The sequence below is a fragment of the Leptosomus discolor genome, chromosome 2 (genome assembly GCF_034619465.1).
Source record: "Leptosomus discolor isolate bLepDis1 chromosome 2, bLepDis1.hap2, whole genome shotgun sequence".
Classification (NCBI taxonomy): Eukaryota; Metazoa; Chordata; class Aves; order Leptosomiformes; family Leptosomidae; genus Leptosomus; species Leptosomus discolor.
This window is the reverse complement of record NC_141392.1, coordinates 126,743,852-126,764,770: the sequence shown is the minus strand read 5'-3', so window position 1 is coordinate 126,764,770 and position 20,919 is coordinate 126,743,852. Positions and strand designations below refer to the sequence as shown.

Genomic DNA, 20,919 nt, shown 5'->3' with positions numbered 1-20,919 from the left:
CAGCATGGTGACCCCATCCTGGTTGCCACTGGTGCCCGGGGGGGGCTCAGCCCCGCTGCCCAGCCGCCTACCTGTGGCCCCGCTCCTGCGCCGTCGCCTCTCGCCCGCGCTGACGCCGCGGCTCAGCCCCGGTGACACATTAACCTGCCCGGTGGGGCTCCCCGCCCAGCACGCGCTGCACCCATACCTGCGCCCGCTGCACCCCGACCTGCAGCCGGAGCTGCACCCCAGCCAGTGCCCGAAACTGCCCCGCGACCTGCGCCCTGAGCTGCACCCAGAAATGCACCATGGCCTGCACCAACCTGCACCCCCAGCCTGCACCCAGACCTGCACCTCAACCTGCACTGCAACCTGCACCCAGACTTGCAACCAAGCCTGTATCCAAACCTGCACCCAGACCTGCACCCAGACTTGCAGCCAGACCTGCAGCCAGACTTCCAAACAAACCTGCACCCAAACCTGCACCCAAACCTGCACCCAGAAATGCACTGTGGCCTGCACCTAAACCTGCACTGCAAATTGTACCCAGACTTGCAACCAAACCTGCACCCAGACCTGCACCCAAACCTGCAGCCAGACCTGCACCCAGACTTGTAACCAAGCCTGCATCCAAACCTGCACCAAATCTGCAGCCAGACCTGCAAGCAAACCTGCACCCTGACCTGCATCCAGATCTGCACCCAGACTTGCAAACCTGCACCCAAACCTGCACCCTGACCTGAACTCTGACCTGCGCCCAGAAATGCACCATGGCCTCCACCAACCTGCACCCAAACCTGCACCCCAACCTGCACCCAACCTGCACCCTGACAGCACCCAAACCTGCACCCAACCTGCACCCAACCTGCACCCTGACCTGCACCCTGACCTGCACCCAAACCTGCATCCAGACCTGCACCCAGACCTGCATCCAAACCTGCACCCAAACCGCACCCAAACTTGCACCCTGACCTGCACCCATACCTGCACCCTGACCCGCACCCTGTGCAGACGTGGGTGCAGATCTGGGGGGTGGCCGTGGGGTGAGGGCAGGGGCCACCCCCTCCCCCCCAACCCGCAGCCCCACGGGTGCCCCCGGGCAGGGCCCAGCCCCGGGGCGGCACCGGCTGCAGCTGCACCCGGCCGGGCCCGGCACCCCCCGGCACCCCGGACCCTGCGGCGGGGGGGGGTGCACAGGGGGGGTGTGCACGGGATGTGTGTTCACGGGGGTGTGCACGGGGGGATGTGCACGGGGTGTGTGTGCACGGGGGGTTGTGCACGGGGTGTGTGCACGGGGGGGTGTGCGGGGGGGGTGTGCACGGGGGGGTGTGCACGAGGGGGTGTGTGCACGGGGGTGTGTGCACGGGAGGTGTGTGCACGAGGGGGTGTGTGCACGGGGGGGTGTGCACGGGGGGGTGTGCACGGGGGGGGTGCACAGGAGTGTGTGCACGAGGAGGTGTGCACAGGGTGTGTGTACACGGGAGGTGTGCACGGGGGGGTGTGTGCACTGGGGGGGTGTGCACGGTGGGGTGCACGGGGGGGGGTGCACGGGGGGGGTGTGAACACTGCGCAGCGCAGCAAGTCCCCGCGTGCGCATGCGCTTGCCGACTCCGCGCGTGCAAGGGGCCGCCAGCGCGTGCAGCCGCTCACGCCCCGCGCGCCGCATCCCCCCGCCGTCCAGCGGCTATTGCGCGCATGCGCGCGGTGCTGTCAGGGAGCAAGGGGGCGGGCTTGGCCGGGGGGGCGTGTCCGGCGTGGCCGCGCCTTTCCCTCGCCCCGCCCTCCGAGGGAGCGCCGCGGCGCCGGGCTCTGATTGGCGGCGCGTCTTGCGGGAGGGAGGGCGGGGCCTGCTTGATTGGCGGCTGAGGGGCGGGGCGGGCGGTGCCGGTGCCGGTGCCGGAGCGGAGCCGGGCCCGGGACGGCGATGGCGGAGACCGACCGGTGGGACTCCGGCCCCGGGGGGGAGAAGCGGATCCTGTGCGTGGGGCTGGTGTGCCTTGATATCATCAGCGTGGTGGAGGCCTACCCTGCCGAGGACTCCGACACCAGGTACCACCGGGACTGGGGAGGGGGCGGGGGGGGGCGACGGCTCCACCGGGCGCTGCCGGTGGCTAACCCCCCCCCGCCCCGTCCCCCGGTTCCCACATCCCGTCGTTCTGCAGGTGCATGTCGCAGCGGTGGCAGCGGGGCGGGAACGCCTCCAACTCCTGCACGGTGCTGGCGCTGCTGGGAGCCCCCTGCGCCTTCATGGGCTCGCTGGCCCCCGGGCATGCTGGCGAGTAAGTGGGCTGCGGAGGGGGGGGGGGGGGTGGGGTGGGGGGCGTGGGGGGGGTGTAAAGGGGGAGGAGGGGGTCCCGGGACCCAACCCCCCCCACCCTGACACTTCTACCGGCCGCTCTGCCCCTCTCTCTCCCGCCGCTAGCTTCGTCCTGGCCGACCTGCGGCGCCACGGGGTGGACGTGCACCACGCGGTGCCACGCCCCGGCACCTCCTTGCCCACCTCCGTCGTCATCGCCAGCGCCAGCCGGGGCACCCGCACCATCCTGCACGCCGGCGGGTGCGTGGCTGCCCCTCACCCCACCCTCCTCACCCCACTCTCTCTGTCGTGTGTGTCATGTCCCCCCCCCAAAGTTTCGTTGTGGCGGATTTTCGGCGCCGGGGCGTGGACGTGACGCACGTGGCCTGGCAGCCCCGTGGGGACGTGCCCTGCGCCTGCTGCCTCGTCAGTGCCGCCAGTGGCTCCCGGACCATCGTGCTCTACGACACGTAAGGGCGCCAGCCCCAGCCCAAATCATCCGGTGGGCAGCGCTCGGCCGGGCTGGCTCAAGGCTATAGCCCTCTCCATCCCTTCGCCCTGGCCAAGCCGGGCACGGAAGGCCACCCCTTGCACCCCCACAGTGCTCAGCCCCTGGCAGAGGGGTCTACTGGTGCCGGCCCAGCGCTGCCTGCCGGGGGGTCCCGCGTGCCAGATTCAATGATTCCCTGTAATCCTGCACACACAATCGCTGCGAATCATCCCCACAGCCCCCAATCACACCCCCCTCCCCACCGTGTGCCGTGGCCGTGATTGGTGGCGGCCTCCCTGCACGTGGCCGGTGTGCGGGACAGCCGGCACGGTGCCCGCGGGGGATGCCCTGCGTCGCATGGTGCCCGGGACAGCGCTCCCTCAGCCGTCCCGGTGCCAGTAGGGCAGCCGTGGTCTTCGCCCTCCCCCCGGGTTGATGGTGAAAGGGGGGGGTTGGGCATCACCGAGCCCCTCTGGGCCCGGCAGCTCGAGCCTGGCCACCGCCACGCCGCCCTTTGAGTCCGTCTCAGGGTCCATCGTTAATGATTCACCGGCAACCTCTGCCCCCCACCCCGGGGCGGCACTGAGCCCTCCCCGGCGCTGCCCTTCGCCCCCGGCTGGGTGCCAGGGTGGGGGGGAATGGGGGGGTCACCCAGGGCTGCCCCACACCGCGGCTGGGGGGTCCCCAAGCCTGAGACACACACACTCCCCCCCCCGTGCCCCCCACCCTGCAGGAACCTGCCCGACGTGACGGCCCGTGACTTCGAGCGGGTCGATCTCTCCCAGTACAAATGGATCCACTGGGAGGTGAGGCTGGGGCAGGGGCCAGGGTCGGGGGGACGACCCCCCCCCCGGGAGGGTGGGGTGGCCGGTGCCGGTGCCAGGCGGTGTGCAGCCCCCCGCCCCTGCAGGCCCGGAACGCGGCGGAGCAGGCGGCGATGATGCGGCGGGTGGAGGAGCACAACCGGGCCCGGCCGGCGGCCGAGCGGGTCCGGACTTCGGTGGAGGTGGAGAAGCCGCGGGAGGAGCTGCTACCGCTGATGGGCCTGGGCCACGTGGTGCGGGGCGGGGCCACCGCGGGAGGGGCGGGGCTGATGGGGGCGGGACTACCGCCTCTGGGCGGGGCCAAGGGCCGGGCCGGGCCATCGGTAGAGCGATGGATGGGGCGGGGATTGGGGTTGGGGGCGGGGCTAGAACTATGGAGGGGGCGGAGGTTGTGAGTAGAGGCGGGGCTACAGGCTCTGGGGCGGGGTCAGGGGGCGGGACATCGGGGGGTTGGAGCTATGGAGGGAGCAGGGCTTGGGAGGGGGTGGAGCTACCGGCCCTGGGCGGGGCCAGGGCTATGGAGGCGGCGGGGATTGGGGCTGGGGGGCAAGGCTAGGGATTCTGGGCGGGGCCAGGACTATGGAGGGGGTGGGGTTGTGACTAGAGGCGGGGTCAGGGGGCGGGACATCGGGGGTTGGAGCTAAGGAGGGAGTGGGGTTTGGGAAGGGGTGGGGCTACCAGCCCTGGGCGGGGCCAGGGCTATGGAGGGGGCGGGGATTTGGGCTGGGCTACAGGCCAGGGGCAGGGTCACGGGGCGGGTTGTTGGGGGTTGGTGCTATGGAGGGGGCGGGGATTGGAGATGGGGGCGGGGCTAGCAGGGCTGGGCGGGGTCAGGGGCCAAGCTAGGCCTCAGTAGAGCTAGAGATGGGGCGGGGATTGGGGTTGGGGGCGGGGCTAGCAGGCTGGGGCGGGGGCAGGGGCAGGACAAGGATGTTAGGGGGAGCAGCGGGGGGGAGGGGTGAGGAATTGGGGGCCCAGGTACAGAGCGGTGGAGGCAGCGGGGGGGTTGCGAGGATGGGGGGGTGCAGTCAGGGTCCAAGGGGTGCAGATGGGGGTGGGCCCCCAAAGTTGGGGGTCAGGGTCTGGGGGGGGGGGGGGCGGGGAGCAGTTGGAGCACTGGGGTGCAGTCGGGGTATGGGGTGGGGGGACGCAGCTGGGGTGCAGGGGGTGTATTTGGGGTGTGGGGGTGCAGGGGCGCAGCCATGCATGTTTTGGGGGTGCTGCCCCCCCCCTTCAATCCAATCCAACCCCTCTCCCGCAGGTTTTCATCAGCAAGGACGTGGCCCGGCATTTCGGGTACCAGTCAGCCCCCGAAGCGCTGCGGGGGCTGCGGGGCCGCCTGCAGCCGGGGTAGGACAGGGATGAGGGTCGGGGGGCTGGGGGGGGGGGGGGGGGGGCACACACGCTGCACCCTGCACCCACACCCTACCCCCCCCCCAGGGCCACCCTGATCTGTGCCTGGGCCGAAAAGGGGGCCGACGCCATGGGACCCGACGGGGAGCTGGTGCACTCCGACGCCTTCCCCCCGGAGACCCTGGTGGACACGCTGGGGGCCGGGGACACCTTCAACGCCGCCGTCATCTTCGCACTCTCGGCAGGTGGGCACGGCCACGGCTCAGCCTGGCACGGCCACAATATGGCCCACCGTGGCCATGGCATGGCTTGGTACAGCCCGTCACGGCTGACAAGACCCCCCCTGCTCCCCAGGGAAGAGCCTGCAGGACGCCCTCACCTTCGGCTGCCGGATCGCGGGCAGGAAATGTGGGATCCAGGGCTTCGACGGCATCGTCTGAGCTGGGCACCCCGTGCCAGGAGACACCCACCCACCCACCCACCCGCAGGACACGCCGCTGAACCCAGCACCCCCGTGCCAATAAAGCCCCACGCTGCCCCACCGCTGCCTCCTGAACCCCCCCCTGGGCTGTGCCCGGCCCCTCTCCCCGGTCGGGGGGGTCTGCACTGACCATGGCCCAGGCGGGCATCAGTGGCAGCGCCTGTATTTCACCGTCCTGCCACATTACAGGGGTGACACACGGTCCCAGCCACACACCGACCTCCCCCCCAAGACCTGCTGCAGGCTAGGGGGGGGGGGGGGGGACGACAGGATCCACACCCCCCCCCATGTGCCAAAATGGGGCAGGGAGCAACTGGGGCATTGCGCCCCCCAACCACTGCGGGGCTGGCACAGCCCTGCCCACAGAGACCCCCCCCCACCATGTCCTACCCATCCCCGGGATCCCCCCAAACTGGGGCTGCCTCCCCTTCAGGGGCTCCAGCCTTGGGGGCTTCCTCTTCCTCCGTGCCTTCAGCATCGGGGGCTTCAGCCTCGGGGGCTTCCTCCTCCTCCACGGTTCCAACGTTCGGGGCTTCAGCCTGGGGAGCTGCCTGCCTCTCTGCTGGGCCATGTCCTGGGTCACTCACCCCCATGTCCCCCCCAGGCAGCTCTGTGTCCCCCCCAGCTGCAGCCCCAGCCCCTGCCAGCGGCTCCCCAAATTGCAGGAGCAGCAGCTCGGGGGGGTCGAGCAGCCCGTCCCCGCTCAGGTCCTGCCTCTCCAGGGTTTGGTCCACCAGCGCGGTCACCTGCAGGGACAGGTTGGGGATGGGGGTGACGGCCCAGTTCGGGGGCTCTGTGGGGGGCGAGGGGCCATCGCTGTGGCACCTACCGTGTCGGGGTCCGGCTGTCCCCCGTCCCACTGCGCCAGCACCGTGCCCAGCAGCTGCAGCAGCTCCAGCCCATCCAGGTGCCCGCTCCGGTCGTGGTCATGAAGGACAAAGAGGTAGAGCAGAGCTGTGGGGCACAGGGTGCCGTGGGGTTGGGGGTCATGTCCCTGTCCCCATGGGATCCCCCCAAACCCCTCACTGCCACGTGGCCTTACCCTGCTCCCGTGTCATGGCCTCCATGTCCCGCTCTGGTGGCCCCAAGCTCCTCACCGCGCTCCGCAGCAACCTGGGGGGGGGGCAGTGGGGCTGGGGGGCGGGGGGGGTTGGGCACACAGTGCCCCTCTGCCCCACAGCTGCTCTGCCCTATAGCCGTCCCCAGCACCTCCTGCTGCCTAAGCCTGCCCCCCCCAGCCACCCATCACCACCCCACCGATGTGCAGCCCCCCCCCCCCCCCAGGACAGGGGTGCAGGGCCCGGTGCCATGGGGGTCCCCGAGGGACAGGGACTCACGGCAGAGTGAGCAGCTCCGGGCTCAGCAGATCGGGATCAGGATCCGGCCTCGTGGCCAAGGGGGCCTCGGGCCTGGCCAGGAGAGAGGGGGGGGGGTTACCTGTGCCCCTGGGTGGGGGGCTGCCCACCCCAGCCTGGCCTGACGTCCCCGCAGTGTCCCCTCCACCCACAGCCCTGTGTGCACCCCTGGGCTCTGTCTGTACCCGTGGGCTCCGTCCTTGACCCCTGCACCCCCCCTGCGCCCACCCGCACCCGTGTGTCCCAGCCACACCCGTGCACACCCCCCCTCCCCGCACCCATCTGTACCTGTGCATCCCCCCCCCCGCCATGCCCAGGCACCCATCTGCACCCAAACCACATCTGCGACCCCCCCATACCCATGCCCACCCACACCTGTGGCCTGCCCATACCCGTGCCCCCCCATACCTGTGCACCCCCCCATCCCTGCACCCCCCCCAATACCTGTAACACCCCCCATACTGGTGCACCCACCCCACACCAGTGCACCCTCACACTTACGCCCACCCCATACCTGTGCGCCCCGCATCCCTGCACCCCCACAATACCTGTGACCCCCACACTTGTGCCCCCCCATACCCATACCCCCCCCATACCTGTGCACCCCCCACCCCTCCACCCCCCCAATACCTATGACCCCCATGCCTGTGCCCATTCATACCTGCCCCCACACACCTGTGCTCCCCAATACCTGTGCTCCCCCATCTCTGCACCCCCCCAATACCTGTGACCCCCACACTTGTGCCCATCCCATACCCGTGCCCCCCCCCCCCCCATACCTGCGCCCCCCCGCCTTGGGGGCAGCCAGTGCCACTGGGACCACCAGCAGCAGCAGCAGCGAGGCCACCAGTGGGTCCCTCATCCTGCGACCTCGGGCTGCAGCCGGGCGACAGCGGCAGGGTGGGCACCCCTGGGTGCCGGGGGGGGCGGGGGGGGGGCTGTGCCCAACCACGAAGCGAGGGGTCCGTGGGAACGGGGCATTTGGAGCAGGGCAGGGAGTGGGTGCTGGGGGATGCTCTGCATGAGGCGCTTCCACACGGTCACAGCACAGTGTCCCCCGCCCCTCCTGCCTGTCCTGGGGTGCACCCCCCCGTCCCCAACACCCCCCCGCGCCCCCCCCCCCCCCCGCTGCCCACTCACCCAGCCCCGGTCTCACGGCTCCGCTCGGTACCGCCCTTCCCCCCCCCAGGCCACGTAGCCGCCACATCCCGGTGTCAAGCACCGGCACCGCCCGGGAACCGCCTCCCCCGCCCGCTGGGTCTTCCCCTGTCCCGTGGCGGGGGGAGGGGGTGGCCGCCACCCACGGCAGCTCCGGCCGCGCCCCGCCGGCAGCGCAGGGGTTAACCGGCACCCTGCGCCCCCCCCACTTGCCCGCTTCAATAATGGCCGCCGAAGCCACACGCGCCAGCTCCGAGGCGGGGCCAAAGCCGGGTGGAGGCGGAGTCAGTCACTCCGGGGTGTGGTGCCGTCGCGCCGGGGGCCAATAGCCTGCGGGGGCGGGGCCGTCCCGGGCGGTGGCGGCGGCGATGGCCACGGAGGAGCCTCCGGTACCGGGCCCGGCGCTGTCCCCGCTCCCGCCGCTGCTGGTGGCCGCTACCGCCGTCCTTCTCGGCTACTACTGGGCGCGGCTGCCGCGGGTGAGCGCGGGGACAGTCGGCCCGGCCCGGCTCGGCTCGGCTCCACCGAGCGGCCCCGCTGACCGGCACCACCCTCCCCCGCCCCGTAGCGGCCGCTGCTCGCCGCCGGCCCGCGGCTCCGCGCCTTCCTGCAGCGCCACTGTCCCGCCGTGAGCGACCCCTTCTACCCCACGCCCTGGTGCTTCGAGGGCCGCCTGCAGACCGTGCTGGGGGCCCTGCTCCAGGCCCGCCCGCCCGTCACCTACCGTAGGTAAGCCCGTGGCACCGGCACCGGTGTCGTGTGTGTCCCCCCCCCCCCGCGCCGTCCCACCGATCCGCCGTTCTGCCTGCAGCGAGGCCATCTGCACCCCCGATGGCGGGCAGCTCATCCTCGACTGGGCCGAGGACGCCGACGGCCACCGGCACCCGGAGCCCCGCACCCGCCCCACCGTCCTGCTGCTCCCGGGCCTCACCGGCAGCAGCCAGGCCAGTTACCTGCTCGGCCTGGTGCACCGGGCTGCCCGCGCCGGCTACAGGTGAGCCCTGGGGACGGGGCAGCCGTGGCCCCGCCAGCCCCTCACACCTCCGTTCTCCCCCCAGGTCCGTCGTCCTCAACCACCGGGGCTGCCGTGGCGAGGAGCTGCTGGTGGGTGAGACCCCCCCCAAACCCACCCCACCCCACCCCCAGCAGAGCCAGGACAGCCCAGCATGGCGAGGCCACCTCTTGTCCCACTCAGACCCCCCGGACCTTCTGCGCCAGCGACACTGAAGATCTCGAGACGGCCATCGCCCACGTCAAGCGCCGGTACCCGCAGGCCCCACTGTTGGCCGTCGGCGTCTCCCTGGGCGGGTACGGGCAGCAGCACCCTCCGCACCAGGGGACGGGCCGGCACGGCGGCCCCGGCGGTTGGCCCTGACCCGGTTGTGCCGTAGGATGCAGGTGCTGAACTACTTGGGGCGGCGGGGGCGAGCGGCGGGGCTGGCGGCGGCCATGGCCCTCTCCCCGAGCTGGGACGCCGGCGTCTCCACCGCGGCGCTGGAGCAGCCCCTCAACGCCCTCCTCTTCAACCAGCCCCTCACCGCCAGCCTCTGCCGCCTCGTCCGCAGGTGGGTGGGGGGCACGGGGGTGGCGGGGGGGGGGCTGCCACACGCCTGGCATGGTGCTGGTGGCATCGCCCGCCGCTCACCCCCGGCCCTGCACAGGCACCGAGCGGCACTCGGGGAGAAGGTGGACGTGGAGCGGGTGCTGCAGGTAGGACCCGGCCCCCCAACACCGTCCCCATGGACTCAGCCCCCCCTTGACCCCCCCTGGCCCCCCAGGCACGCACCATCCGGGAGTTCGACGAGCGCTACACGGCGCCAGCTTTCGGCTACGGCTCCTGCCGCGAGTACTACGAGGCGGCGAGCCCTGCGCGCCAGCTGCACCGCGTCCGGGTGCCCGTGCTCTGCCTCAGCGCCGCTGACGACCCCTTCTCCCCCTTACACGGTGAGCACGGGTGGGGTGGCGTGGCCAGAGGTGGGGGGCAGCCCCACAACTGGGGGTGCCGGTGGCTGACCCTTAACCCGCCGCGGCTGCCCCAGCCATCCCGGTGGAGGCCGCCCGGCGCCTGCCCCACGTGGCGTTGCTGGTGACGGCCCATGGGGGACACGTCGGGTTCCTGGAGGGGCTCTGCCCCCGCCCCGGCAGCTTCGTGGAGCGACTCTTCGCCCAGTTCGTCGCCGCCGTCTTGGAGCACGGGGAGGAGCTGCAGTGGCTGGAGGGGGGCGAGGAGGATGGTGCTGGGGAGGGGGCTGCAGGGCAGGGCGCTGCCTGATACCGCCCCCCAATAAACCCACACGGCTTCAGCCACGTGTCCATGGGGTGGGTAGGGACAGCACAGCAGGCCTCCCCCCCCCAAGTGGGGAGCAGCGCCGGAGCCAGCCCCATTTCCCCCCAGTACAGACGGGACAACGCCACCTTCACGCTCCAGTTTTAATGGCAGCAGCAGCGGGGCGGAGGGCTGGTGGGACCCCCCTCCTCCCTGGGGGCCAGCCCCGGTGCCGCGCCGTAGCCGGCACAGTCCTGCCGGGCCGGGACCCTCCCCATGTGGCTTCTGCTCACCCCAGGCCCCTCGCCCGCTCTCTCCGAACACCAGCGGGGGGGGCAGGACGGCGAGGCCAGGGCTGGTCCCTCCTCTGCTTCACAGTCTGCTTGGGGTGGGCCGAGGCACGGCAGAGGCTGGCCCAACCTTGTGGGGGGGGTCGGTCCTGGGCGTTAGGGGGGGTCCCACAGACCTACAGGAAGCCCGGGAAGGCAAGCTGCAGCAGCAGGATGGTGGCCACGATGAGCCCGGCGCACAGCAGCAGCAGGAGCCAGATGGGGAGGGACCCTGGGGAGGAGAGAGAGGGTGAGGATGGGTGCTGAGGGACACCCCTGCTCAATCTGGAGCGCCCACGGCAGCCCCCCCAGCACCTACGGCGAGTGGGGAGGAGGTGCAGCTTGCAGCGGCTGTCGACAGCCACGCTGAGCAGGGCGGCCTCGTTCCCCGCCAGCAGCTCTCGCCCGCGCCGGCTCTCGGGGACGAAGGCCACGTCGGTCACCACGATGCCGTGCGCTTCCTTCACGTAGTACAGCCTCTGCGGGGCGGAATGGGGAGGGGGGGGGGTTGGCCTGAGGTAAGGCAGCTCTAGGAAGGAGGGGGGGGGGGGGGCACTGGGATGGCCCCTTGCACCCCGAGGAGCCCCACCGGCCCCACGGCTCACCTGCAGCGAGAAGGCGATGTGGATGGCGACCGAGCCCGTCACCGTGCCCAGCCCCAGGAAAGTCCCCGAGTCACTGCACGGGGGGCAGGGGGAAGGACAGTGAGCAGAGGCTGAAGCAGCGCCCCCAGCCCCACACCCACCCCCCTCTCCCAGCCCCGGGGTACCTGATGGAGAGGCAGGAGATCACCTCGGTGCCGCAGGGCCGGGTCAGGAGCGGCAAGAAGCTCTTCCCGTCCCACTTGGTCAGGTAGCAGGGCGGGGGGCGGCGCTCCCGTTTGTGGGGCACCTGCACCGTGTAAAGCCGCAGCGCCCCAGCGTTGTCCTCCACGGCCCCGAACCTGCCCCAGGGGAGCACGGGGGGTGCAGCATCGCTCCTTACGGCCAGCACTGCTGCCCCCCTGCTCTTTCACCCAGGGCCGTAACGGGGCCTGGCCCCCAGCACCTTCCCTTCCCGCCTCCCAAACCCAAACCTGGACCCAAACCTCACCCCACTACAACAAAGTCGCTCCTTCCCCCAGCCTGGCGGAGCGTCTCCCCGAAGCAGGGGCTATAGTGTGGCCTGGCACACCCCAAACTGTCGCTCTAGGGGGGTGGCCTGTCCCCCAGGCCCCCCACCCGCCCGCCCCGGCCCTCACCGGCAGGCCTGGTAGCGGTAAGCCTTGTCGGGGATGCCGGGCAGGTTCTCGTTCCAGTGTAGCCCCGTCACCAACTGGTCCTGCTGCCACACGCAGCACTGGAAGTCCCGTCCCGCCGTCACCACCTGCATGGCAAAGACCACAGGCGTCCAAGGACGGCTCTTCCCGTGGGGGGGTGGGGGGGCCGGAGGAGCTGCCCCGACGCCCACCTTGTTGTCGGGGCCCAGTGCGATGTCTTCGATCTCCCCGTCGTGGGCTTTGAACTCCAGCGTCTTCTTCATGCTGGGGAACTGCGAGGGCAGGGCAGGGCGTTGGAGCTGCGCCCCACGGGGCCAGCGCCCCACGGCAGCACCCCTGGGGAAGGCGTCAGGAACCGCGGCGCTGCCGATTTGGCACCGCTGAGGCTTGGCCTTCCCCGCCGGGCACACGCCACGGCCGACATGGCAATGCCCGGCCTCGGCTGCCCCCGTACCAACCTCCCAGAGGCGGAGGAAGCCATCGGCACCGCCGGTGACAAGGAGGGTGCAGTCGGCGTTGAAGCGGACGGCCTTCTGCAGGGCGTCGGGGCTGAAGTCCGTGCGGACGCTGTGCAGGCTCTCCACTGTCACCTCGCTCGTCTGGCTCGGCGTGTCGCTCTGCCCCGCCGGGCTCGGGCCCTTCCGCCTCCGTGGCCCTTTCTCCCCACTGCCTGCGGTGACACGAAGCCCTGACACAGCTTCTTGCCACCGGGCAGGCTGAGCCCAGGGGGCCAGCAGGTCTGGTTCAGCCCCAAGGCGGGGGGTCCACAGCACTGCCCCAGCTCCTTGCCACCGGGCTGGCTGAGCCCAGGGGGCCAGCAGGTCCGGGTCAGCCCCGAGGGGGGTGGTCCACAGCACTGCACCATCCCCAAAGCAGCCCACAGCCCACAGTAGTGCCCCCCTCCGTGTCCTGCCCTGCAGCCCCCAGGGCTGTCACACCGATCACACAGACACCACCACCCCCCCCCGGGGTAGGGGGAGAGCAGGAACTCACCGTTCCGGCCGGCCGAGCCGCTCTTGGCCTCGGGTGCCTGCAGGCTGAAGCGGAGGATGTGGCAGGTGGCGTCCTGCCCCGCGGCAATGATGTCGTCGGCCAACGCCATGGTCATGGTGGCGCGGGTCTCCGTGTCGTGGGAGTGGAGGAGGGAAGCGCTGAGCCGCCCCCCGATCTGCTCCAGCTGCAGAAAGTGCTGCAAAACGGGGCTCAACCTCAGCCACCCCCCCCCAACAACGGGAACCACCCCCACCCCCACCAGCATCCACCCGCCTCCGCAGTGGGGACCTACCCCGGGGCCCCCCGCTCCGGTCAACCCCCCCCTCCACCCCCAGGGTCACCCACCGCCTTGATCCCCCCTCCACGCCCGCAGCTTGCGCCCCCTCCGAGGTCCCCGCCACAGCCCCCCGCCCCCAAGTCCCTCCCGGTGCCCGGGCCCGCCGCCCCCGGGGCCTCCTCCCCCGCCTCCACCCCCGGGCCCCCGGCTAAGCCTCACCACGCCATTGCGGATGCCGGTTTTGGCAGCGCCGCCGCCGCCGGCGGTGATGGCGAGAGGCCGCCGGGGATGGAGGCGAACGGTGTAGAGCGGGAAAGGCGCCCGGTACAGCTCGGCCGGCCGCCTGGGCGCCATGGCTACGCCGCACACGTCAGCGCGTCGCCGCGTCACCGCGCTGAGCCGCCACGTCCGCGCCTCACCGCACCGCCCCGGCCCCTGCCGCCACGAGCCCCGCCCTCTGCGCCACAAGCCCCGCCCACTGCGACACAAGCCCCGCCCCGAGCCCCGCCTGCTGCCGCTCCCACCACCCCAGCCCCGCCCCCGGCCGCCCTTAGCCCCGCCCCGTCCCCGTTAGCCCCGCCCCCTCGGGGGTTAGAGTGGGCCCCGCTCAACCCCACCGCCCCTACCCGAAACGCAGCGTGGCCGGGGGCTGCGTGGGAGCCCATGGGTGCCCCCCCCCCCCAACCTCCCCCCCCTCCCCCAGCCCCAGGTGCCCCCCGGCTGCTTTGTTGCTTCTCCCCTGTCCCAGCCTTGACCTGGCACCGGCCTCCCCCACCACCACCCAGGCCACCCCCCCGCCAGCCCCTCAGGGGTCCTCACCCCGCTGCCCGGCAGGGACTGGGGGTGCTGGGGTGTTCCAGGTGTGCCAGGGCTGCGGGAGCCAGGAGGGGCACCCGGGGCTGGGTTGGGGGATGACGTAACCCCCAAGGGACCCCCCCCCCGCCCATGCTGGGTGGCAGCGGGTGCCGGAGCCCCCCATGGAGGTGGGGGGGTGCAGGCAGCTGCCTGACCCCCCGACCCCCCATACCAGCACCGGGCTCCTGTCCCATGGGCAGGGCCTTGGGCGCACGGGCTGCACCGGGTGTGGTGGCACGGTGTGACCCCACGTGTGTCCCCTGCCCGGTACACGGCCTGTGCCCCCCCCGTGCCCTGCCCAGGGGCTCAGTGGCTCCCGGGTGGCTCCCACGGTGGCGGGGCCAGCCCGTGGGGCGAACGAGGCTCCCGTGGGCGGCCACGGGCCGGGGGAGGCTCCGGCTGGGACAGCCCGTATCCTCCCGCTCATCCCACGGTGCCAAGGAGGGGGAGGCGAGACGCTCGCCCAGACGAAGCCGTGGGCCGTGCCGTACCGGGCGGCGGCGGGGAGGGGGGGGGGACACACACACGTAACGGTGCTCACCGGGGCACCCTGACCTGCCTTCCGTGGGGGCTGAGGTGCAGGCAGGAGCGTGGGCAGCGGCTGCCCGGTGGGGCCCGGCATGGCCGAGAGCGTGGGGGCAAGCACCGGTGCGGGGTGCGGAGCAGGGCTGGCCGCCATGCACGGCTGCTCCCCGGCCACGGCCCCCCCGGGCTCCCGGGGGAGGAGAAGCGCCTGCAGCCCCCCACGAACCACCCGGCGCTGCCGGGCAGTGGGTGCAGGCAGGACCCCAAGACCCTCGTCTGCCCACTCTGGCGCCTCGGAGAGGCCCCACGGCAGCAGGACAGGTAAGGAGCTGGCTGAGCGCAAGAGTGGGACCCCCCCCCCCACGGACCCCCACGGGCGGTGGCAGCGGGGTGCCCCCAGGGACATGCCTGCCACCCCTCACCCTGCTTCTGGCACAGAGGGCCCCGGGGGGGGGGGGGGGGGGCTACCATGGGGAGAGGGGGGCATGCCAGGCAGCATGGGTGCAGGCTGCGGGCAGGACTAAGCCCGGTGGGGTGCGGGCAGGGGGGACGCTGGGTGGGGGACAGCCCTGGGGACACAGACCCCCCGTGGGGCTGAGTCGTGGCTCCCCAGGGAGAGATGGCACCGTGGAGGATGGGTGCTGTCCCAGTTGGGGGTGACACTGCCCACCCCAACCTCTGCTGCGGGGTGCCGTGGGTCCCAGGATGGCTTCAGCCCCCCCGCACCCGTATCTCTCTCCGCAGGGACCCCCGTGCCCCCAAAACGCGGCGCGGGAGCGGGGCAGGGTACGGGCGCTGCGGCGGGCTTTCCTGTCGCTGCAGGCGACCCTGCCCGCCGTGCCCCCCGGCACCAAGCTCTCCAAACTGGATGTCCTCGTCCTGGCCACCAGCTACATCGCCCACCTCAACCACATGTTGGGGCGGGGACCTCCGCCCCCTGCACCCTCCCCACCGCTCCACGGACACCCGCTCCTGCACCCCCTGAAGGTGACGCACCCACGGCACCTCGGGGTCCAGCTCCTCCCCCCCCCCCCCCATCCCTGGGGTCCCCTTTGCATGAAAGCACTCGGTCCTTGGGGTCCCCCCCTGTTATCCCCCGGGCATGCCAGCAGCCAGCCCCCCGGGGTCCCCCAGTGCGCCTGCTGGGGTCCCCAGTGCACACCAGCATCCCTCAGCTCGTGACCCCCCACCCTGGGGTCCCCAGTGCACACCAGCATCCATTCCCTCAGCTCGTGACCCCCCCCACCCTGGGGTCCCCAGCATGCCCCATGCACATCCCTGGGGTCCCCCTCCCTTGTCCCCAGGCATGGGGCACTGGCAGGAGGAGGGACAAGGGGCCACCCCCCCAGCCCCCCGCCCCCTCTCCCTCTCTTGCAGAAATGGCCGATGCGCTCCCGCCTCTACACCAGCTCTTGGGGGTACCTTGGTCCTGACCCCCCCGGGACAGCCGCAGCCACCAGCAGCCACCAGCACGCAGGCGTGGGGGACAGCAGGCTGGCAACGGGGGATGGCACCCCCTAACACCGCCCCCCCCCCGGGCTGTGGGAGCCCCCCCACCCACTGCTCCCTCCCCACAGTACGGAGAAGCTGCCTGCCCCCCAAGAGTGGGGACTGGGGGGCAGCAGCCAGGACACGGACCAGGACCCCAGGGACACTTAGGGTGGGCTCTGGTGGGAGCTCCCACCCTGGGGCTGGCGCTGTGCCCCCCACTTCGCTCGGGGGGGGGGGGGGGGAGGGGGGGCTGTCTGGCCTGACCCATAGCAATAAACCCGCAGCGAACACCCACCGCCTGCCTCATCTGCACACCCCCCCCCCCCCATGGGACCCTCACCCTGGGGTTCAGCTGTGCCCAGAGGGTGGGAAATGGGGACCCTGCACCCCCCCAGCCATGGAGCAGCTGCCCCCCGCCCCCCCAGGCTGTGCTCACCGGGCTTCCCCCAGCCGGGCCCCCCCCTCGCCGGCCCCGTGCCATGGGAAAGGGGCCAAGGCCAAGGCTGCCGCCATAAATCCCCCCCCATGGCTGGCGAGGCTCCCGCTTCCCGGGGGGACACAGCAGGCTCTGCATCCCCCCCTCCTGCTCCTTTGGGAGATGGGGGTCCCCCGGAGGCTCCCGGGGAAGGGGGGGGGGCGGTGGGGAGGGTGCTGGTCCTGGGGCTCTTCCGACACCTGCACTCTGGTACCGTTTATTGGGGGGGGGGGGCACAACGCACACAAGAGAGGGGTGATGGGGAGAGGAGGGGGCTGCGGGGTGACCCCCCCCAGCCCTGGGAGCGGTGCAGTAAGGCACAGAGCCAGGCCAGGGGCACCGGGCAGCGTCCCAGCCCGGGTGGGGGGCAGGAGGTGAAGGGCCCCACTCCAAACACACACGCCCCTCCCCCAACACCCATGGTCCCAGAACCACCCCCCCCCAGCCAGGGAGCAGGGGCCACCGCAGGCACCGGCAAGCGGCCCCGGTGGGCTGGGGGGCTGCCCGGGGGGAGGGGGCAGCCGGGCCAGCACCCCCCACCCCGGGCAGGGACCCAGCCCCTCCAGGTTATTTGGTGCTCCCCAGCCACCCCACGGGGCGGGGGGGGGGGGTCTGTGCCCCCTGGCCAGGGAAGGGGGTGCTGGGGAAGGGCTTTGGGGTGGCCGGACCCCCCGCCGCCCCCCCCCCCCCCCATGCCGGGGGTGTGCTCAGAAGGAGGTCTCCTGCAAGGCGTAGGTGGGGGGGTCCGGGCCGCACGGATGTAGCCCTGTCCTTCCTCTTCCTCCCGCCGTGCGGCGGGGGGGGCCCAGGCCGTTGGCCACCCCGTTGCTCTTCACCGCCGCAGCGTCGGCGTGGTCGGCGTCCTGCGGGGACAAAGCGGGGGGGGACGACAGCAGGAACATGGAGGAGGGGGGGGGGTAAAGGCACCGACCCCATGCCCACCGACACCGTGCCCCCCCTCCCCAGGGGGGGTTCGGGCCCCTCACCTGGGCGGGGAAGCCCACCCCCGCAGCAAAGCCTCTGCCGGTACTTCTGGGGCAGGCAGCAGAAGAGGCGAGGCAGCACGGGGTAGATGGTGCGGGGGTCCACGGCCGCTGCCGGTGTGGGGCCTGGGAGGGGGACACACATACACACACACAGAGAGGGGGGGTGAGCAGGGGAGGGGGCCATCACCAGACCCCCCCCTCCTCCCGGTACTCACCGGTGAGCAGGCTGACCAGGAGCCCCACCAGGATGACGGTGGTGGAGTTGTGGGCGCTGTACCACAGGTAGGACAGGCTGTAAAACTTCTGCAGCCCCGTGGGGCTGGCGAAGGGGGGGGGGGGGGGGGGGAAAGAAGCGTTGAGGTGGGTGTGGGTGGGGAAAAGGTGGGGTCGGGGGGCGCAGAGCAGCACCCCCCCCCACCCCACAGCCATAGCACCCCAGCACCGTGCCACAATCCCCCACCCCCGCGCCCAATCTCGCTCACCTCTGGGGGGCCGGCGTGGTGGGGGCCAGCAGGGTGGCGGCGAGGACGGTGGTCAGGTTGCCCACGGCGGGGAGCGCGGTGCTGTTGGGTGGGGGGACCCCCCTGGGCGCCCCCATGTTGCGCAGCAGGCTGCCGATGCCCACCCAAAAGGCCATGGCCAAACCCGCCAGCAGCCCCACGACGGCACCCTGTGCCGGGGCGGGGGGGGGGGAAGACGGAGGATGCTGACCCACCCCTGGGCTGGGTTTGGGGCACCCCGGCCCCCCACCCTGGCACTGCTTCCCCCCCCCCCATCGCGGGGGCTGTGGCCCCCAGGTTGGGCAGGGGGACACTCACCGTGGAGTTGGCACAGGGGAAGAACATGCCGAGGCAGAAGAGCCCCAGGAGCGGGCCCCCCACCATGCCGAAGATGCTGATGGCCGCCTACGGGGACACGACCCTCAGCGCTGGACCCTCGCCCCGTAGCCGGCACCGGTCAACCCACCAGCTGGGTGCCGGAGTTGGGGGACAGCCCCCCCCCCCTCCCCACCCCTACCTGCAGCACAGGGCCCAGCATGGAGGACACGTAGGCCATCCCCAGGCACAGCAATCCATAACCAAGAGCTGGGGAGAGGAGTGCAGGGGGGGGGTCATGGGGGCGCTGAGGACCCCTCGCTGCCATCACCAGCCCCCCTTCCCCCGCCATACAGCCCCCCCGCCCCGCTCACCCAGCAGCTTGGAGAGCAGCGTTGCCCGTGACTCCGACAACCCGGGGCAGTGGGGCCGGACCAGGTCCTCCATCGTCACCGTGGCCAGCGAGTTGAAAGCGGAGGAGATGGTGCTGGGGAAGACCAGGGAGCACCGAGGGGCTCAGCCGAGACCCGCCCCCCCCAGCCCCACCGAGCCCCGGGGCGGGGGTCTGCTCACCTGAGGGACCCGCTGAAGAGGCAAGCGACGAAGAGCCCGGGTAGCCCCGGCAGGTCCTGCAGCACGTCCATCACGAAGTAGAGCACCAGCTGGGGCAGAGGGGGGTGGTCAGCACCCACGGAGCCAGGGGTGGGGGGGGAGCAGGGTCCGACCCCAGGGGGTGCAAGAAGGGGTGCCAGCCGCCCACCTGGTCGGACGAGCCGGGCCGCTGGGCGGGTGCCAGCGGGTGCTCCCGGTCGTAGACAAACATCACGAGGCCCGTCAAGCAACTGAGGCAGAGGACGATCTGCTGGCAGGGGAAGACGGCGTAGCAGGAGCTGCGGGCGCCGGGCAGGCATCAGAGGTGTTGGGAGGGGTGGGGACCCGGCCCCCACCCTCCCCATCCCAACCGCGGGACCCCAACCCCACTCACAGCTTGGCCTCCCGCTCGCTGCGGGCGCTGAGGTACCGCTGCACCTGCGCCTGGTTCACGCCCGTAGAGCGACAGCATCATGAAGACGCCTCCCACGGCCAGGGTCCATCGGGGTCCAGGCTGCGGAGAGGCGGCGGAGGCAGTGGGACCTGGCGCCACGACCTCACCGGCACCCCACGGCGTCACGCCCATCGCTGCGCCGGGGACCTTCTCACCCAGCCCAGGCTGCCCCGCGGTGTGTTCCCCCCCCGCAACGGCGTGACGTGGGGTGGCGCCAGGCTTTGGGTAGGCGAAGGGGTCTCGGCACGGCTCACTCACTCGATGCCGGAGATCTTGCCCTCCCGCTCGGCCAGCTGCCAGACGCGGGCCATGCCGCCCACCCGCCGGGCGCCCACCACGATGACGGCCAGCTGCCCCGCGAACATCACCAGTGTCTGGAAGACGTCCGTCCAGATCACGGCCTTCAGCCCGCCCTGCGGAAGGCACAGCGCCCATCGTTGAGGGGGGGGTGTTGGGGGGGGGGGCATGGGACACCCCACGGGCAGGCAGAAGCCGGCCCCACCGCGGCACGACGGGCAGGGACTCACCAGCGTGGTGTACAGCGTGCAGACCAGCCCCATGGTCAGCACCGCGCTCCAGAGGTCAAAGCCCGTCACTGGAAGCGGCAGAAGGCGTTACCAGAGGGGTGGGGGGGAGCACGGCAGCACGCCCCCCCCCCGCAGGCAAGACAGGGCTTCCAACATCACCCCCCTCCTCGCTCCCGTCCCCTCCTTACCTGCGTTGAGGGCCAGCGCCGGCGTGTAGAGCACCACCCCCATGTAGATGACCTGCGGGGAGAGCAGCGCTGCAGCCGTGCATGGCCCGCCCCCCCCCGCCATGACCCCCCCCCCCCTCCACACACACACCCCCCCCCCGCTCACCATCTGGAAGATGAAGGTGATGGTGCCGAAGACCCGCACCGTCTTGTTGAAGCGCAGCTCCAGATACTGCGGGGGGAGGGGGGAGATGGGTCAGGGCTGTCCCACCCAGACAGAGGGGACTGAGCTGGGAGGGGGGGGAAATGTCCCCCATGTCTATCCCCCCCCACCCCGCTATGGCAGTGGGGAGGACCCCCTGCTCACCTCGTAGGTGCTGGTGATGCGCAGGCGGTAGAAGACGGGGATGAAGACGTGGGCCGGGATGAGCAGCCCCAAAAAGTAGGAACAACCGAGGAACCAGTACTCGGTGCCGAAGCGGTAGATCTCGGCCGGCACCCCCAGGATGGCCACGGCCGACTGGAAGGTGGCCAGCAAGGAGAGAGCGACGGGCAAGAAGCCCATATTGCGGTTGGCCAGGAGGAACTCCTGCACCGTGCGCTGCCGGTCGCCGCTCAGCGCGTAGAAGACCCCGATGGCCGACGACAGCACCAGCAGCAGCGCGAAGATGCTGTAGTCGATCACCGTGAACTCCATGGCGAGCCTTTCCTCTGGTCGCCGCTGCCCCGCCGGAGCCGCCGCCGCCGCCACTGCCCGGCTGCCGCCGCCCGCCCCGGTTGTGCCCTACCGGCCTCATGGGCACGCCGAACCCCGGCAGCCGCTCCGGCAGCACGTCCTGGCTGGCATGGCCCCGGCGCTCGGAGCTGCAGGAGGAGGAAGGACGGGTGTCGGCGTCGGACGACGCCGGGAGCTGCACCAGACACTGCCAGGACCTTCGCTCGCTCCTCTGCCTCAGCCTCAAGGACCTGGAGCT

The 20,919-nt window shown here is 71.9% G+C and overlaps 5 protein-coding genes across 6 annotated transcripts; 2 read left to right on the top strand and 3 right to left on the bottom strand.

Annotated features, from left to right (window-relative positions):
- The first annotated feature begins 1,903 nt into the window (after positions 1 to 1,903).
- Positions 1,904 to 5,382, top strand: KHK (ketohexokinase). Its single transcript, XM_086460507.1, has 8 exons — positions 1,904 to 2,028; positions 2,142 to 2,258; positions 2,611 to 2,745; positions 3,499 to 3,571; positions 3,676 to 3,822; positions 4,851 to 4,939; positions 5,030 to 5,187; positions 5,297 to 5,382. The coding sequence occupies exons 1-8, from the start codon at positions 1,904 to 1,906 to the stop codon at positions 5,380 to 5,382; spliced, it is 930 nt and encodes a 309-aa protein (XP_086316633.1).
- A 427-nt stretch (positions 5,383 to 5,809) lies between these two features.
- On the bottom strand, positions 5,810 to 7,640 carry CGREF1 (cell growth regulator with EF-hand domain 1). The gene is made up of 5 exons (XM_086460506.1): positions 7,558 to 7,640; positions 6,761 to 6,832; positions 6,466 to 6,536; positions 6,253 to 6,377; positions 5,810 to 6,169 (listed from the first exon to the last, which is right to left on the bottom strand). Exons 1-5 carry the CDS (start codon positions 7,638 to 7,640, stop codon positions 5,810 to 5,812), a joined length of 711 nt encoding a protein of 236 aa, XP_086316632.1.
- A 664-nt stretch (positions 7,641 to 8,304) lies between these two features.
- On the top strand, positions 8,305 to 10,208 carry ABHD1 (abhydrolase domain containing 1). The gene is made up of 9 exons (XM_086460505.1): positions 8,305 to 8,415; positions 8,505 to 8,665; positions 8,748 to 8,930; positions 8,995 to 9,040; positions 9,132 to 9,244; positions 9,328 to 9,501; positions 9,598 to 9,646; positions 9,715 to 9,880; positions 9,976 to 10,208. The coding sequence occupies exons 1-9, from the start codon at positions 8,305 to 8,307 to the stop codon at positions 10,206 to 10,208; spliced, it is 1,236 nt and encodes a 411-aa protein (XP_086316631.1).
- A 432-nt stretch (positions 10,209 to 10,640) lies between these two features.
- On the bottom strand, positions 10,641 to 13,413 carry PREB (prolactin regulatory element binding). Of its 2 annotated transcripts, XM_086461742.1 has the most exons (9): positions 13,279 to 13,413; positions 12,783 to 12,978; positions 12,248 to 12,459; positions 11,981 to 12,061; positions 11,772 to 11,896; positions 11,301 to 11,474; positions 11,137 to 11,209; positions 10,851 to 11,010; positions 10,641 to 10,763 (listed from the first exon to the last, which is right to left on the bottom strand). In XM_086461742.1, the coding sequence occupies exons 1-9, from the start codon at positions 13,411 to 13,413 to the stop codon at positions 10,669 to 10,671; spliced, it is 1,251 nt and encodes a 416-aa protein (XP_086317868.1). In that variant the 3' UTR covers positions 10,641 to 10,668. The 2 variants fall into 2 exon arrangements, with proteins under 2 accessions (XP_086317868.1, XP_086317869.1); XM_086461743.1 differs by lacking the exon at positions 11,301 to 11,474.
- Positions 13,414 to 17,112: 3,699 nt separating this feature from the next.
- Positions 17,113 to 20,642, bottom strand: SLC5A6 (solute carrier family 5 member 6). Its single transcript, XM_086460504.1, is given in 16 exon segments — positions 17,113 to 17,268; positions 17,348 to 17,514; positions 17,607 to 17,710; positions 17,874 to 18,061; positions 18,210 to 18,296; positions 18,409 to 18,476; positions 18,581 to 18,693; positions 18,780 to 18,868; positions 18,967 to 19,096; positions 19,192 to 19,253; positions 19,255 to 19,324; positions 19,510 to 19,664; positions 19,779 to 19,846; positions 19,967 to 20,018; positions 20,112 to 20,177; positions 20,313 to 20,642. Coding segments are annotated over 16 exon segments (1,905 nt in total).
- Positions 20,643 to 20,919: the final 277 nt, after the last annotated feature.

Excerpts from the sequence above, each read along its gene's own strand:
- KHK (XM_086460507.1), top strand. The coding sequence starts at position 1,904 with ATGGCGGAGACCGACCGGTGGGACTCCGGCCCCGGGGGGGAGAAGCGG. Across the intron at positions 2,029-2,141 it reads GCCGAGGACTCCGACACCAG|GTGCATGTCGCAGCGGTGGC; the intron begins GTACCACCGGGA and ends GTCGTTCTGCAG. Across the intron at positions 2,259-2,610 it reads GCCCCCGGGCATGCTGGCGA|TTTCGTTGTGGCGGATTTTC; the intron begins GTAAGTGGGCTG and ends CCCCCCCCAAAG.
- CGREF1 (XM_086460506.1), bottom strand. The coding sequence starts at position 7,640 with ATGAGGGACCCACTGGTGGCCTCGCTGCTGCTGCTGCTGGTGGTCCCA. Across the intron at positions 6,378-6,465 it reads GGCCATGACACGGGAGCAGG|CTCTGCTCTACCTCTTTGTC; the intron begins GTAAGGCCACGT and ends TGTGCCCCACAG. Across the intron at positions 6,170-6,252 it reads GACAGCCGGACCCCGACACG|GTGACCGCGCTGGTGGACCA; the intron begins GTAGGTGCCACA and ends CTGTCCCTGCAG.
- ABHD1 (XM_086460505.1), top strand. The coding sequence starts at position 8,305 with ATGGCCACGGAGGAGCCTCCGGTACCGGGCCCGGCGCTGTCCCCGCTC. Across the intron at positions 8,931-8,994 it reads GCTGCCCGCGCCGGCTACAG|GTCCGTCGTCCTCAACCACC; the intron begins GTGAGCCCTGGG and ends TTCTCCCCCCAG. Across the intron at positions 9,041-9,131 it reads GCCGTGGCGAGGAGCTGCTG|ACCCCCCGGACCTTCTGCGC; the intron begins GTGGGTGAGACC and ends TGTCCCACTCAG.
- PREB (XM_086461742.1), bottom strand. The coding sequence starts at position 13,413 with ATGGCGCCCAGGCGGCCGGCCGAGCTGTACCGGGCGCCTTTCCCGCTC. Across the intron at positions 11,475-11,771 it reads TACCGCTACCAGGCCTGCCG|GTTCGGGGCCGTGGAGGACA; the intron begins GTGAGGGCCGGG and ends CCCCTGGGGCAG. Across the intron at positions 11,011-11,136 it reads ACATCGCCTTCTCGCTGCAG|AGGCTGTACTACGTGAAGGA; the intron begins GTGAGCCGTGGG and ends TCCGCCCCGCAG.